Source organism: Atractosteus spatula, chromosome 20, assembly GCF_055471065.1.
Source record: "Atractosteus spatula isolate fAtrSpa1 chromosome 20, fAtrSpa1.hap1, whole genome shotgun sequence".
Taxonomy (NCBI): Eukaryota; Metazoa; Chordata; class Actinopteri; order Semionotiformes; family Lepisosteidae; genus Atractosteus; species Atractosteus spatula.
In genome coordinates this window covers 8,249,872-8,265,845 of record NC_142725.1, presented here as the reverse complement: position 1 = coordinate 8,265,845, position 15,974 = coordinate 8,249,872, and the positions used below count along the sequence as shown (strand labels likewise).

Sequence of the window (15,974 nt, the reverse complement as noted above, 5' to 3'; positions counted from 1 at the left end):
GCACTACTAAAAAAGAATGTAAAAAAATCTATGGTACCCAGCATGGCATTGTTTTATTCATTCGTTACAAAGTGAGAACAGTCAGAGCAGAGAGAAGCTCACGGGTTTGCTTTACAGTGGGTAAGAAATGCAGTGTGAAAACCCATTGGCTTTGCAGCACTTTTCTCCAAGGAGGAGGCAGAGGGAATGGGGGGGGGGGGTGTTGGGGTTTGGGGGTGAACGTTAGGTCTATCGTCCCAGTGCCTTCTTCCTTGCAGTCAAGATGTTTAGGAAGCAGAGGGTTAATTACAGGCGGCTCATTCCCAGTGAGGATAACAATATCCAAACATGTGATGGCTCCGTGGTGCCACGGAACAGGCAGAGCTGGTGAAGAGGGCCGAGGAAAGGCTAATTAAATGCTAATTAAATCATCATACTCCCATCGGGGCAGAGGAAACACTCAGCAGTCTTCTAACGCGCACAAGATGAAAACAAGACAGAGATGGCTTCTATTTTCCCTCCTCTTCACGGAAAACACAGCTCACAACATTCTTCCAGATGAATTTCTGCGTGCAGTGTAGGTTAAACGATTATTTTTTTAAAGTTACAGACTTATTATGGACAACGGTCTTCTCCTTTGTGAAGGGAAATGGATTTTTTTGAGGTTTTTTTCTTTCCTTACTGCAGTGGTAGGAAATGATCGGACACCGTCTTCACACATCTCTGATATATTAAATCGGAACGGAACTCCGCAGGAAGAGGGCTTAAGGCATGCCGTCCCACTGGAATTCATCCAAATGAGTTTACACAGCTACGTTTTCTGAATGCAATCTTCACTCTCACGTTTCATACCCGAGTATGAAACACTCCCGTCTTCAATACATCGAATGCACCCGTGTACAAAACTGCACACTTCTGGAAAAAGCTGAAGGCAACAGAATAAACGCATGAAACTCCAAATGTAGAAACAATATGGTAAACTATTAGTTATTAAAACTTCTTTGAAAGTAAAGGAACGCAGACTGAAGGGAATACATTGTCAACGTATAACACTTGCGTTTAACTCTACCTGGGGGTGTGGAGAATTCACTTTGACTCAGCATTGACAAATGCGGCCCTGATTCTCCTTCTGATCATCTGCAAGACTTTATTTGTAACATCGAATGTGCAATATAAAAAAACAACAACAAACGACACACCGCTTCCTAAATATAAGAAGCCCACAGACCAGCCCTTTCCGGGGTCAGGAAAACGCCCGGGACGGTAGCACCGTGTGAAGCAGCTGTAACAGCAGCGGGTATCAAGGCGTTTACTATCCTCGCCTTCTGCCAAACCAACTCGCACCTCGTTACCGTCCTGTAGCGCTTGAAATCCGCAAGTCACCCGGAGAGCAGCACAGCGCTGTCCTGCTTTCCCCTGCGACAGGCACGGAGAGGCGTTTTTCTCGAGGAAGGGGACACCCATCGTGAAAAGTCCCCTTCTCCTTCTGGGGGCAATTTAAAGAAGACTGAAAATCGTTTTCATCTCCATAGCGTGTTACACAGTCACGAGAGGCGACTTGGGGATAACCTTAGCAGCAATATTCTTACAAGAATGCACAAGGAAATGAAGAAATAATGCAATGCAATACTGCGAAGAGAAACACTGTGATCAGACAATGGCGCAGTTAGTCTCTAGGCGGTATATATTCATGACGCGCCCAGCGCTTGGTGTAAATGACCAGGTTGCCTTCCCACCCTACTCGGAGAAATCCAATAAAAGATCAAGGTCTGGACTTGAACTCGGCATTCAGAGCCGTTTTCATGAGAAGACGAAACGCTGCAGTCCGATTCCGAGCGCTCTCTGGCAGTTGAAATCGCCTCTGACGGCGCACGGGTCCCGCGATGGCGAGACGGGTGGGAACGTACAGCAGCAGCCGCTCCAACTTGAACTCGTTTGCCAGCTCCGCCTTTCGGACTTGGCAGCCTCTTGCCAGACGCCTGCCAAAGGGTTTTCTCGGCTCCCCAAATTTAACGTGCAGTGACAAACATGATTATCTGAACCGCATCCAGGCTTAGCCAACAGGGAGGGTTTCCCGTAGCTGTGTACAGGCCAGGCGCCAAACCAAGGAAAGTCCGTACTGGAGCACTGGTTCTCAATCGCTTAAACTTAAAGCAACATCATTTGCCACCCGGCAGCCGCGATGGTGGGTAATCGCAAGGCTCTGCAGACTCACGCCTTAGTCCGCAAATCTCATGCTTTTGCATCAAGGACAGGGGGGGGGGGGGGTAAAAAAATAAAATGATGAATGGAACATTTTCAGACAGTTGCAGAGACCGGCGATGTCGTTCACTGGCGCACCAGGGTGCTTTTCGTACGCGGATAAAACACCATCGATACAAACGGCATGCAATCGCAGTTCTTGCGACGGAACATCTCCCGCAGAAGGGTTTTGGTTCTTTGAAAGCCAGGTTAGTAATCGACGTTGAAGGGGGAAAAAAAAAAAAACAAGCGTCGAGCCCGACACATACCGTGCCTTCGCCGTCTCTCGTGCAAAGCAGGCGAGAGGCATCATTTCTAAAGACGAATGAAGGGATCGGAAGCCCTTTAACTGTCACAGTGAAAAAAGATTCATTGCCGCAATGAGCGCAAAATAATAGCGCCTCAACAGCAAAGAGAACACAAGGACGGCTTGATGCGCACAGAACACAGCAGATCGCACAGCGTTTCTTCCTTGGGTAACCAAACGGGTAGCCTGCATCTCTGATGAATCCTATACAATCAAGCTAGTTGTTGTGGTCAAATAAAGACTTATTGGGGATAATATTGTCTGGGGGAGTAAGAGGCGTGGAAGTTAGCACCTGACCTAAGTTTTTTTTTCCTTCGGGAAACCCGGAAAAGAATCATCAATCATCAATCATCAAAAAACAACTAACGGCTTCCTAAGCAGGAAATGGCTCTTCCCGATATTCACAGCCCTGCATGTAAGGTCTGGTACTAACTGAGACTAATTAGTTCATCTTCAATCAGGGATCAGACATCAAATATCACTCAATATCAGCGCTGACACACATTTGGGTTTTTTTTTCCATTTCGAAAGCCTTTAAAGATGGCAGTCAAAATTCAAATGAATTTCTCAAGAAGCCCTGCCCCGATCTCACAGTGATTTTGCCGACTACCAAAGAGACTTGGATATGCTGATGCCACACCTCTTGTATCCACTTCAGATTAGATCCCTGGTCTTACTTTGCAAAATATTTTTTAAATCCCAGACGGCAGACGTTGCCTCGTTCATCTGTGTTTGCATGAACTGCTTTCACTGCTGCCTCGTCAACAAGAAAGGATTGTTTCCTTATTAAAACATTAACCGATTCCAAAACCTCTGCATGGTCAGCCACACTAGAGCAGGCTGGGATAATAAACACAGAGTCTGGAGGAGCACAGTAACTGAACAGCTTCAGGGGTACTGGCATTCTGACAGTCAACTCTGAAGGGTTAACTTGTTGTGTAAGTACATTTATTTTTAACAGCCCTCGCTAAATCAAATTACCAGCACAAAAAGTAGAAGTTTAATATAAATGTGCAGAAGATGTGGTTCGTGATACAGCTGCAATCAGGAAGTCGTGGCCTGCATGTCATAAAATAGTACAAATGCATGTAAATCTGTCCTAACAGAATTAGATGTCATCTAACCCCAGCATGTACTGCACAGCTAATTAAAGACAGACGAAATGAGCCAAGCTCTGTGCTTGATGTGTGGCCCAGACTGTTAGCAAGGGCTCACTGCAGAGAAGATAAGACCATGGCCAACTGCAACAGACAAGCGACAGGAGCAGCAGTTTATTGACAGCGTGATTCCGTTATTTCTCAGCAGTCGGGACAAAATGGTGCTGAGAGGCAGGCTGGCAGAGATAAAGGCTTGGAGAGTGGAAAAAGACAGTCCTGTGATCAAAGAATAAGCAGGAGAAATGGCTCACACCTAAACATCACCAGCAGGGTGGAATCCAGAAAAGTACAATCCAGAATCCAGTACCAAGACATGCAGTAGTTGTACATTCTTAATTCCAAAGCAGAGGATGGTTTGTGGAATGTCTTTGGCAAGAGTGAGGAAAAGCACGGACCAGTGTAAGGAAATGTCTTGGAATTCCCCGAAAAAGAACCGTTCTGCAGCTGTGATAGGGCCATCGTACCCTTCGGTAAAGCACTCATCTCACACTGCTCCGGCCAATGATCTGCTGGATCTGCTGGCGCTGCCCATGTAAATGAGAACTAGCTCTCAGTCGACTTAAATTCAAGAGTGAAAAACAAATCACGACAAAGATTATACAATACAGACTGACGGGCCCAACACGCATTTAAAATATTCAGGATGTTAACCTGAATTCACTCAAGTGTTCCAGTTAAACGGTTACCTGAGCTTACCCACTGAGAAACACTGTTAAAGTGATAGCCTTCTCCTTCATAATTAAAAAGAACCCTAATGAGGTAACCCCAGAAATTGCAGAAAAGAAACATTTGAGGCTCAGGGAAGGTATCTGAAGATGGCCCCAGTTTGCACACAAGAGCAAACCACTGCAATGCTGCACACACGATTCAGCTCCAGCTATCTGTTGGAGCATTACTAACAAGCATGAGGAACCCAGCTGTCTTTATTAATTCCTAATTAAAATTCACCATCAGATCAGGGCCGTTCGTCATTCTGTCACCTAAACCACACTGCTTAATAAGGCTTGTGCTGAACTCGAGCTCCTTGGCCACCTAAATTCACGCCTTTTCTCCAGCGTTCAACAGTAGAGTCTCTGCTTGGTGTTCTCCCTGTTGAAAGTAAGACTACACAACTTATCATCCTGTTCTGCCTCCGCCATGCTGGTTCAGTCTCTTTAGTATCTGTTTCCAAAGTCTTTTACTGCTCTATGAACAAGGCCCTACCAAACATAACAGAGATATGATACAGAAAAAAAAATCTTTTCTGCTACAAATTCTGATCACATTACTTGTTTGGCTATGCAACTGCTCTTTTTTAATTTAAAAAAAAAATCCTCATTCATTGACCACCTAATTTCGGGTGCAGGATCGTGTGTGGATACAGAAAAAAATCTGTCATCCCAGCTCCCAGAAATATCCCACTTCGCCTGGAACAAACAAAAATCAGGAAAAGGCGTTTTGCACAGGGGCTTCCCAGTCAGGTGACTGAAAAGAACTTCAGTTAATACTTCTGGATGGTTCTGAAGAAATCATTCAGTACTGTGGACTACTTCAAAATCCAAACTCGGCGTGCCAGTGTTCACCCAACACACACTCTCGGATGGATTAAAATGAAAAATAGTGGAAAGGACTTAGCTATTGCTTTGAGAGCAGAATCTTAACTTCACACAAGGATTTGTGAAGTGCTACAAAGCTCAGTTCTTACTCAGCAGAGCTGTCACTCCTTCTACAGTCCTGGACATGGGCTTTGCTCACAAGATTCTTGAAAATACGAGGTCTGTCTTTTAGGGAATTTCCTAAGTATCAGCATCTGAATCTTTTGTGCCGTCAAGCCCTGGTTTAAGGCTTACATGTGTGTGCTGGCTTTTGAGGTATGATCTTGTAAACTGCCTTGAAGTCAAATCCAAATCAAAGGCGCTATATAGATGTGCACTGCACGTTAGAAGTGCTTCTGCACTAGGAGTGCTCACCACAGCCCAGACAGCTGCTGGATCACACGCAGCAGTTGCTAAGCTACAACGGAACAGGCCCGTTAAGAGAAAGGGGGAAAACATTTTAATTCACTCACTGCAGAAACACAGCCAAGCAAGTCTCTCAATCCGTTCCAGAGAAAAGAACTTGGCCACTGAGCGCGGGGCAAATGACAAGCTTGGTTAAAGATGCTGAGCACGAGAAACAGACACTCATAAAAGACTGTTGGCTTTAACTGCACTGGGAGCCCGTTTCCCAGCTCTGAGGTGTCAGCAGCCCCCTTGGTTGTAGCAGATTCCAGCTGTCTGGCCGGAAGTCAAAAAGCAGCTCCCTGTCCCATCCCTCTGTCCAATCCTGCTGGCCCTCGCTCACTGCGGTCTTTCATTCACTGCCTGGATACACTCTACACTACCGCCTTAGGAAAACTGCCTTTAACTTTCCCCTGCACTGGGACTGGGACCCCCCGGGAAAAAGGACTTAAAAGACACATGCATAGTAACATAAGCTGACGTTTCGACTGCCATTCCGCATTTCTGTTCAGACAGCGCAACTGGAAATACAGCTGGGTATTCTGGGGTACAGCCGAAAACACGTCCAACTCTAAAAACCTAGAACTGCAAGTTTCAACACCCCTTTACAAGTGCCCCAAAGAAAATGGGTGGGAAACACGACCCAAACCCAGATAATGCAGGGCGGGGCGGGGCGGGGCGGGGCGGGAAGGGGGCTCTGTGGCTCAGGATCTGCGCCTGTGGCTGGAAGGTTGCCGGTTCGTATCCCGCGGCCGGCAGAGGAATCCTACTGCGTTGGGCCCCTGAGCAAGGCCCTTCACCCCAGCTGCTCCAGGGGTGCTGTATAAATGGCTGACCCTGCGCTCTGACCCCCAGCTTCTCTCCCTGTCTGTGTGTCTCATGGAGAGCAAGCTGGGGTATGCGAAAAGACAAATTCCTAATGCAAGAAATTGTATATGGCCAATAAAGTGATCTCATCTTAAATGCAAGATGCTGAGCGAGGGTGTGTTCACATGTGGTTTGCGCGAGCGAGTGTTTTTCTAGCTGGGCTGTGGTTCACTTAGGTCGAAGGCACCACAGTTTCACAGAACTGACTGGGGACCTCTGTTCTCAGAGGAGGGGTCAGTCCGCGAGAACAAAAGAAAGGGGCTGATCTGGGGCTGATCTGGGGCTGATCTGGGGCTGATCTGGGGCTGATCTGGGGCTGTGGGAAGGGGGGGGGGGGGCACGCCCACCCCCGGCTCTTCTCTCCGCCGATCAGCGAGGGCCAGCTTGGGCGATGATGCGGGCGTGATTTTTGCGAAGTGTTGTTACTCTTAGGAAAATAATTTATTAGTAAGACCCAATCTTATCCTACTGGTTGGCCACCTCAGTCCAAGTTGCACTGGGCTGTGGAGAATGGACCTGTCCTGAAACATTCTGGAGAATCTGCATGACCCACGCTCTTTCACAGGGGATGAGGGGCAGTATGGTGATGTGGGATCTTATGTTTGTCCAAGAGGAACCCACAGTGCACAGCAGAAACTGAATCTTGACCCCTCCTTCTTTCTTTCTGATGTGTGTGCATTTACTGGCAAAACAGCACAACGTCTTCCTTCAGCTTTATACACTTCCCTCTGATGATTTTACATGAAAGTAGCCTCTTCTCCAGTCACCGTTATTTGAGATTCTACTGCACAGCAGTCTGAAGCATTTCCAGCCTTTAATGTCATTTCCCCCCCCCCCCGTCAAAATATATCAATGTTCCACAGCGGACACAAACTGGGACTGCGATTCTGAGCTGCCAATTCTGTGCTCATTATTTAGTCTCATCTTTGTTTAGGCTACAGGGATCCCGGTCTAGTTGTGCATTATGACAGCAGCCTCCTGCCTCTCTCTCTCAGGCTTAAAGCACTCTAATGGAGAGATATTGAGTGGTCTAATCCCAGACAGATGCAGACAGCAGTGCAAAGATGGAAAAACGACTTTGGATCTTGTTGCTTTTGCTTAAAAAGGACCCACTGCTAGATGCACAACCCAGCTGTACTGCGAGAGTATCTACCGTTTGACCTCCAGGCTGGAGAAAGTCCAGAGCTCCACATCGCACCCGGGCCGGCGCCAACGATCGCACATGCATTCTGCGCGCCTTCTGGCCCCGAGACCAGGTGTCCAAGAAAGAGTACACCGCGTCGCTCCCCGAATTGTGATAGAGAAAAAATTCTATCAAAAAAACTATTTCACAAAACCACTTTGACAATACACAGTACACACTCTAACCACTTAAAAATCTCACATCAAAAAAAAACTTTCTAAATGAGCTGATCTCCATTATCAATCGGTGCCAGTGGAAGATGGGGCCGGATCTGCACAATGACAGAGTCGCTCCGAGCCCCACCACTTCCTGCTGTCCCTGCCGGTTCCCTGTCCAGTCGTCCGCAGTGCTCCCAGAGAAATAACCACCCTGCAGTCACGTCAAGGTAACAGGCTCAGGATAACTACTCGCCCCCTGACGCCACCTATTCAACTTTCTCAGCCGCTGCATGCAAACCCACTTCCAGGGATGGAAACCGAACTCTGATTGCATTGTAGCTTTGACCTACTTCAGCCTCTGCAAGCTGCAGATTCTCATACAACAGCAAAACTAGACAGTTCTTGTCCCATTAGTTTCTTTATGGAATGAGTGTACAGTATGCATACAGGTAATCAGTTAAGAACAATCTGTGCAAAAGCTGTCACATTGTAAAGGGGAACTATTTTCACATTACGTGCACATCAGGTCTCTATGCATTTCATCCTTTCTTAATCTGTCAGGGCTGTGTTTCAAGCACACCCTCAATTTTTTTGCTTTCTTTTTGAGTGCCAGGCGGGGGGTGGGGGGAACTGTCAATGCACAGGTGACCAACAGACTTCTCTCCTCTAGTTCCTGTGTTGAAAAACAGCCTCACCAGGTCCTTGAAGCATTCCAGCTATCTTGCGTGGATAAGGTTATCACAAACGTGGAACGGCAACAAATCTTGGGTAAATGTTTGACTAAAAATCTTTTAGAGCCTTTTGTGCACCAGTCCACAAGCTGCAGAAGAATAACCAGAGGCAACCGCCAAGCTGAAAAGTCAAAAGGAAAAAGAAGAAAAAACACTTTGAGGTGTGAAGCCTCTGTAGGCGTCTGGGGTAAAAGAGAACAAAAAGACCTGGTGAAAATGTGCCCATGGACATGAAAACCAAAATTGGGCTAAAGAGACCGCAATAATTATGTCTTTCTAGTATAGTCACGGAGTCCTAAAGCACGGAGTGTTAAAGCATGAAGCCACAAAGGTCAACAGAGTCACAGCCAGGAGAGGTGAAATGGGGAGCTACTGGCTTGAAGAGATCACTGGCCCTCACTGATTTCACCAGTGTGAAACTCAAATAATCAACCTCCCCCCTTTTCAATAAATAAGATCGAATTAATCGTGACCTAAACTTATCTGGAGCTGGAAGATCCATCTGTTCTGCTACACTGGTGAGCCGTGTTCACGCTATTTCTATGCAACAGAATGGATCCGATCCCTTTAGACCCTTTTCTTCCAGGATACGTGGTTCGCTTTAATAGCACTTAACAAGCAATTCCTGAGCAGCATGGGGGATGAATCTAAGCACACAGGACTGTGCGACGGATCACTTCCTGAATTTTAAACCGAGAAAGACAAATGGGTTTCATTTCAGCGCATTTCAGAGGCGGCCCCTTCTAGACAAGGACCCTCGATTTCAGAAACAAACCGTGAACCTGCCTTTCTGGAATATTCTTTCAGCCGACAATGGGGCTCCCCTGTCACCGGGACAAAGGTTTGAGGTGAAACGCTACAAATCGGGCATTTCAAAGGAAGCTGGCTGTTTTTGCTGTTGACAGTTTGTGCACCGTTCTGAGGGGTTTCTGTATGTCTTGGATGACATGGTTTTTAAAGTGAGTGAGTAGGTCTTTCTCCTGCAAAAGAATAAACTGTTCAAACAACTGTACAGTGCAACCTATTTACTGTAGAGCACTGAAAAATTCAGCACATATGTAATCATATGTCTACATTTCAGGCTATCTGGATGGCATTCATGAATTATTTTAATTTGGATGTGCTGCATACCTCACCATTTATTACTGTTATGTGTCATTTTTCCCAAACCTGTACAGACTTGCTCCCCTGTTCCTCTTTATTCTCTTTCTCTTCCTTTTAGTTTTGCCCTTTATCTCATTGCAGGCCTGACCTATTCTACAAAGGAACAAGTAACAGGTTTAGTCCATGCTGAAAAGAGAAGAAAGAAAACACAACGTTTCGGCCGTGGAGCCTGACCTATTCTAGCTTGTTCTGTTATTTTGCGATCTGCACAGTATGTTTCTATACACAGTCTATTTTGTTGAGTTAATGTTCTTTGTGCAGTTTTCATGTATGTTTTGTGCATTCAATTAAAAAAACACATACAAGTGCTTGGCGATCACTGTCAGCGGTGTGTCCCTTCATGCATCATGGACATAATCAATGGTGTGTGTACTTGCTTACAGATGCACTTCATGTCTTCACGGCACAGCTTTTACAGAGCAATACTTTTTCTTTGTCCCCCAACAGAGCAATTCACATTCTGAGCATCTTTTGGCCTCACCAAGAACATTTCTCTCTGCTTTGAGAAGCACAAGAGGAAACAAAAGTGCATTTCTAATCAAACCACGTTCGAGATCCAGGCGTAATTGCAGTGACTCCCAGTGGACCACAGGCAGCAGCAGCAACTCTGGGAAAGGACACCAACTGGCCTGCAGCAGAAAATCTCAGGGTGTGGGCTGGACAGTGATGGGACAGTTTTACGATCCATGTTCCGCACTTCTCTGGCAGCGATTTACAGCAGGGGCCTTACAGCACCTGGGCAATTACAGAGCAACATCATCTACAGGACTGATCCTGGCTCACTAGGCAGCAGTCACTGTAGGTGCAAACCACTCCAAAATATAAAATAGACAGAACAGCTCCTAGTGTTGCCCAGCGTCCCAGACTGACCGCAAAGCTACCGCAGGCTACCAGGTTAAAGACAAGCAACGCATAGATGTCACCAGAGCCCCGGAGTTACTGTACGGCACTTATGAGTCCTGCACCAAGTGGTTTTCAAGAAAAAAAAAATTTAAATGTTGAAATCACAAGGCAAAACTGGTCCTCGGTGTGAGTGTGTGCGCGTCTGTGCTTGTGCGTCTCCCCTGCGGTGGGCTGTTGTCCCTAGCACACTGGGCGCACCCCGGCCCATAGCCCTTGTTTTCCAGGAGAGGCGCCGGCTCCCCAGCGACACCGCACTGGAAGAAGCCCGTTAGAAAATGGATGGATGGGACAGGAGGACATTCGATGCTTCAATACATTTCTATTGTGTTCCCTAAAGGTAAACAGAGCGTCCCGTGAGACGTCCGTGTTGATATTCTTACACTGGGCTTCGGGATTCCAAACAGACCTCGAAGGTGACAGGAAAACGTGGCGTTTATCGGCGTCACGAGGGGTTAAATAAAAAGAACTTGAGCAATGGGTTACAAAGCGTGATGTCACAGGCGAAGCGTGGTTAGTATTTGGACAGGAGACATTAAACACAAGGGCCATTAATCTGGCAGGAAGGTGACATTCTACCTTCTCCCCTACCTTATAAATAACAGCTCTGTGTATAGCAGCAGGAGGATCAGGCTCTGTGTGAGATGCCTTTTTTGGAGTAGAACAGATTGGTTTTGTCCCCTTATTATGACTCATTAAGTTGACTGATGCCTTTAATCTCAAGTGATTTACATTAGTTCCCAGTAAGACGGCCGAGAACTTAACCGTGGCACTCTCGACAACACCTCCAGGAGTAAGGCATGACAGCAGTGAGCCACAGCGCTCTGGGATTTGAACCCGCAACCTTCCAGTTACAAGACCAGAGATCCAACTTCTACTGCAAAGGTTAAAGGTCTTCTGGCCCTTATGGGAAAGGCTGGGGTGTTTAAATTAATTCCATCCCCTCCTTTTTTAGGGTCAATTTTTTTTTTTATTCCTGGCACGCCTCCTGTCTCCAGACCACTCTACTGAAAAGGTGGATCTTTAATCACAGCAGGATTCCCCGGCTGAGGAAAAAAAAATGAAATGAAACCTGACTTCTCATCGGGAGCCAGTTTTTCTTGATCAGCTAGCTTTGCATGTCAAATAACCCGAGCAAAACGAACGTCAAGGACCTCCAGGAGCACAAACAATGCGGATGATACTCGCCCATTCTCTTCTCTCAAGCCTCACGGCCTCAGGTCTGGGGACTGCCTATGTCTGGCACCCTAACTCCTCAGCCTCAGTGAATGGGGTACCTCTTTGGACCCCGAGCACAAAGAAGGCCCTGTGTGCCCAGCTAGCCCAGAGAGCAGGGCACATTCCTTTGGGCAGCGAGAATAACACGACCCCCCCCTTCCACTGCAGAGAGGGAAGTAAGGACCTGCTTGTCAGGCAGGCTGTCGGACTGCGGACAAAGAGCATCTGTTTGCTGGGCATCTGGAGCACAAGCTTGTTTTCCGGACGCACTTGGGGACTCAAACCGATTGGCGAACTCCAGATCCTAGCAGCAATTTCTTCCCAGGAATTTTAATTGGGACTCGTGTTGTGTAACTGGCAAGCCCAGCCCGGTGCCTGGAGTGCACGTTGGGTTGGACTCGGTAATGGGTTTGACAAAGAAAGCTGAAGCGTTTTCAATTCTTCTCAAAAGGAATCTTAACGAAGGCAACCAGGAGGACAACCACCATAAAGTCGGGAAGTGGAAAAGAAACAAAACAAGCACCAGATTTGATTTTAAAATACAGTGTCGAGTACTGCTTGCTTACTGTATGTGCTGGTTTTATTTCTTAATCGTCTCAGAATTCGTCCTCTACAACGCAACACTTTTGCGACAGCACAGTGCCGCTTTGCTCCGGGTTCCTGAGGAAATGTGTCATCTGTGAATTTTAATCCCGTATATGAGAGGAATTAACAGTTTACTAAAGGAAACCAGTCTGAACAGGATGCGTGGGGAAAATCGGAACAGATGGGCGAGATCACACCCGACAGCGACACTGGGGGGGCTCCCCGTTCCTCCGTCTCACAGACTCGGGGTCTGGAGTGCGAGGGTACAAGGTGGTGGTGTCAATGCTGAGAAAAACCGCCCCATGCGCAATAACGGACTCTTAGATTAAGCCATGAAGCAGAAGCTTTTACTTCTGCAGTTTTAGCCACGACTCCGCTTACAGTGCGTGTCACGTCTGGCTGTTTCTGTCAGTAAGAGTTGGCTAACACAGTGGCTGGCTGTTGGCAAAGGTAACAATCGTGTCAGCCTCCGCGGTTCCGGGTTTGAATGACGGCTTAGATGCTCGTCTGTGTACAGCTTCACCTGTGAGGCGAGGTCCCGTCAGGAGCCTTTTCAAGGTGACGGTTCACACAGTGGAGGAAATTCACTTCTTCCATTTTCGTCAGCCCTAACTCTCTGGGTTGCACGCCAAGCTAGAAGACCCGCAACTCCTGTCTGACAGCACACAGTCACCCTCTGCAAGACGATTTAAACACGTGCCTTAAGGCGATTTGAAGGGTCCTGGGTTAATAATTCCAGGCGGGACGCTGCTATTTGTACCCCCTGAGCAAGATGTTTCCCCCAAATTCCTCCAGCGAGAGCCCTGCTGTATAAACAGCTGCCTTTAATGTCAACACGCAGGTCCACTCGTCACTCTCAATGGCTCCTGACCGAAGCCCGTGCGGACCCACGCGTGTTCTATGACTGCCTCATGCTCGTTTCCTACTCGGCTTTGACTCATCATTTCCGCACGGCCTTGATTCATCATCACTCGCTTGGGCAATTACGCATCTTCCAAAAAAAAAAAGAAGAAATACAGAAGTTTTACATTTCCTAACGAAATGTGTGCTAACACCCGCTCCACTGTTCAAGCGAAGAGTTCCTGCACTCTCTTGACACATCCCACACAGTCACTGCCTGACGTTTATTGAGCGGTGTGCAACCGAGCACAGTTTTAACAAACTCGGAACGGGAAGGTCAGCGGTACCTGCCGGTTCCCACACCGGGCAAAGCTCAATTTTATTACCGTCACGTCGCGCCAGCGGCGATCAGTCTTGTAGAGGAGGGAGGGGTGGGGCAGGCACGTTGAAATGACTAAGAAAACGTGAAAACACCACTACACACATCCGCAAGCGTTCACATTACAACCAACCCCACCAGCCACGCACTAAGGAACAGCCAGTGGAGTGCGCTTCCACGCGTGGATCGACACGCACGGTTAGTCGATGCGTTAATACCCAAACCACATACAGGGAAACTAGATGTCCCCGAAATACTCTGGTAATACTGGATAAGAATCGGGGTTTAAACACCCTGAGCGTTTGGCTAAGTGTCCCCCAACTACAGCCGCTACTCAGCGGTTCAGATAAGTTTTACCTTCAGCAGAGGCGGTTTGATTGCTTAAACAAATGTGCGGCGCAGGGCTTTCAACTTGCAAAATCTGCAATACCGATAAGTGCCTGTTAACTGCCGATTGCTTCTGCAATGTTACAGTCAAAGGGTTAGTAAAACAAACTTGGTATCCGTGTCTTGCCACAGAGAGGGGAGCCAGCGGTATAAGGAGCTCAGCTCCCCGGCGTTAGTGAGCACGCTGAGCGGAGGACAGCGCTCATACCAGGCGGGGAAGGGAGACAAAAACCGAAAACAAGCAACTCAACTCACTGCTTGAACATTTTTTCCATGTCCTTGATCTGCTTCCTGGAGAACTCCTTGAACTCGGTGTACGGGTTGAACACCTTCATGCTGGGCTGGTGATGCTCCCCCACCCCTTCGTTCAGGTCCGTCCGGCGGAGCAGCTTGGCTCCCAGCTCCGAGTCCGCGTTGGCCGTCGCCGGCTTCTCCTGCGCCCCGTTCTCCTGCGTCCCGGCGGCCGCCGGCTCCTCCGCGCCCTCCTCGATCTGGAGCCGCCGGGTCAGCTTGGATGCCAGCTCGTCAGTAGCCATTTCGGGGTGGTTGTTGGTTTTTTTTCTCTCCCTCGGATCGAATTAAAAAAAAAAACCCACACACAACGGAACGGAGAAATAAAATGCTATTCCAATCCCACCGCGCCTTTCCTTTAAAACCCAAATAAAACACTTCGCCTCCTTCCTCTCCTCGTCTGGAGACACGCACGGGCGAAGTACGCTCTCACAATGAACTGCAGTCTGGAAACAGATAATCCACCTAATAGTACAGTACGATAAACTCACTCAGGGCACCCCCACTTCCTTAAAGAGACAGCGGCGTGCTGGCGGCCGGCTCCCCAGTTCGTCGGAATCCGCCCGTCCCTCCGCAGATATCCAGCCACGCCTCTTAAAGAGACTCGCCGCGCTGGCGTACGGTCCCCAAGAAAGCTATGCAGTGCGTGTGTGTTTTTAATTTATCCCTCTACCTCCCCCCCCCCCCCGTCATCTGTCGCTTACGACACGCCTTAAGTTACCCTCCAGGGATGAGTGAAGTGTTTTGAATTGAATTGAAGGCTCTGAATGCGCAAACCTGTCTGTTCTGCAGACGGAAAGTCTTGCAAGCCCTCATTAATGCAATAATAATGAAAATCCCCTTTTCTACTGTAGGTATATGAAACCAGGGCCTGCCTGTTTTAAACAGCACTAAATATTGTAAAAAGAAACGTGGAGCGTTGTTCCTTCAGGTCTATTTTTTTCAGTTTGCTGTTGATCTATTTGTGAATCAAACTCGCCTTTTAATAAATGCATCCAAATAAATTCATATACCGCTCCAGGCTGGTGTTCTACGTGGTCGAGATGAGAAAATGAAATCCGATTAAATGAAGGCCCGGATACATTCAACTTTCTCGCGTTCAACGCACGAAAAAAAGGCTAGATTGTAATCACACTAGCAAAACATACGGAAATTGCGTTTTTTTTTAATATCAAAGATGAAGTCCTTGTGAGTCAGGCTTCGTGCATTTCCTAACACACAGAGCTCCCTTCCAGTCTGAGGGATGCCGGAGGGTTTCATATGAATTTACGCCTCAGAACCACAGCACAGACAGACGGGTATCAAACCACAGGCAACTGGGAGTGTCTGCATCTTAGTCCACCCCGGGGTGTATTTTTAGGATTCCAATGTACTGTAACCTCAAATGACCGGCACCAGGTGCCTGTGAATTGGCTTCTGGGCTCAAATAGCCGCCGGTCCTGTGTATGTGATATGAAGAAGCGTTTTATCATTAAAGCATCTCGAAAATGGGTGCAGACGCACAAATGCGAAGAAAGCCAGTCAGAAACCGCCGCTGGCCTGAGACAAACCGTAGCAGCCCGCCCTGCTTCATCAAATCCCGTGTATGATTTCAAGACACCTGTGCCG

General features: G+C 47.6%; 1 protein-coding gene across 1 annotated transcript in view; it reads right to left on the bottom strand.

The window, feature by feature from the left end:
• The window catches only part of efhd2 (EF-hand domain family, member D2), a 43,092-nt gene extending 28,213 nt beyond the window's left edge, over positions 1–14,879 (bottom strand). The window contains exon 1 of the mRNA XM_088938286.1: positions 14,331–14,879. Coding sequence (XP_088794412.1) covers positions 14,331–14,611 — 281 coding nt within the window. The 5' untranslated portion in view covers positions 14,612–14,879. The remainder of the gene's footprint in view (positions 1–14,330) is intronic.
• Positions 14,880–15,974: the final 1,095 nt, after the last annotated feature.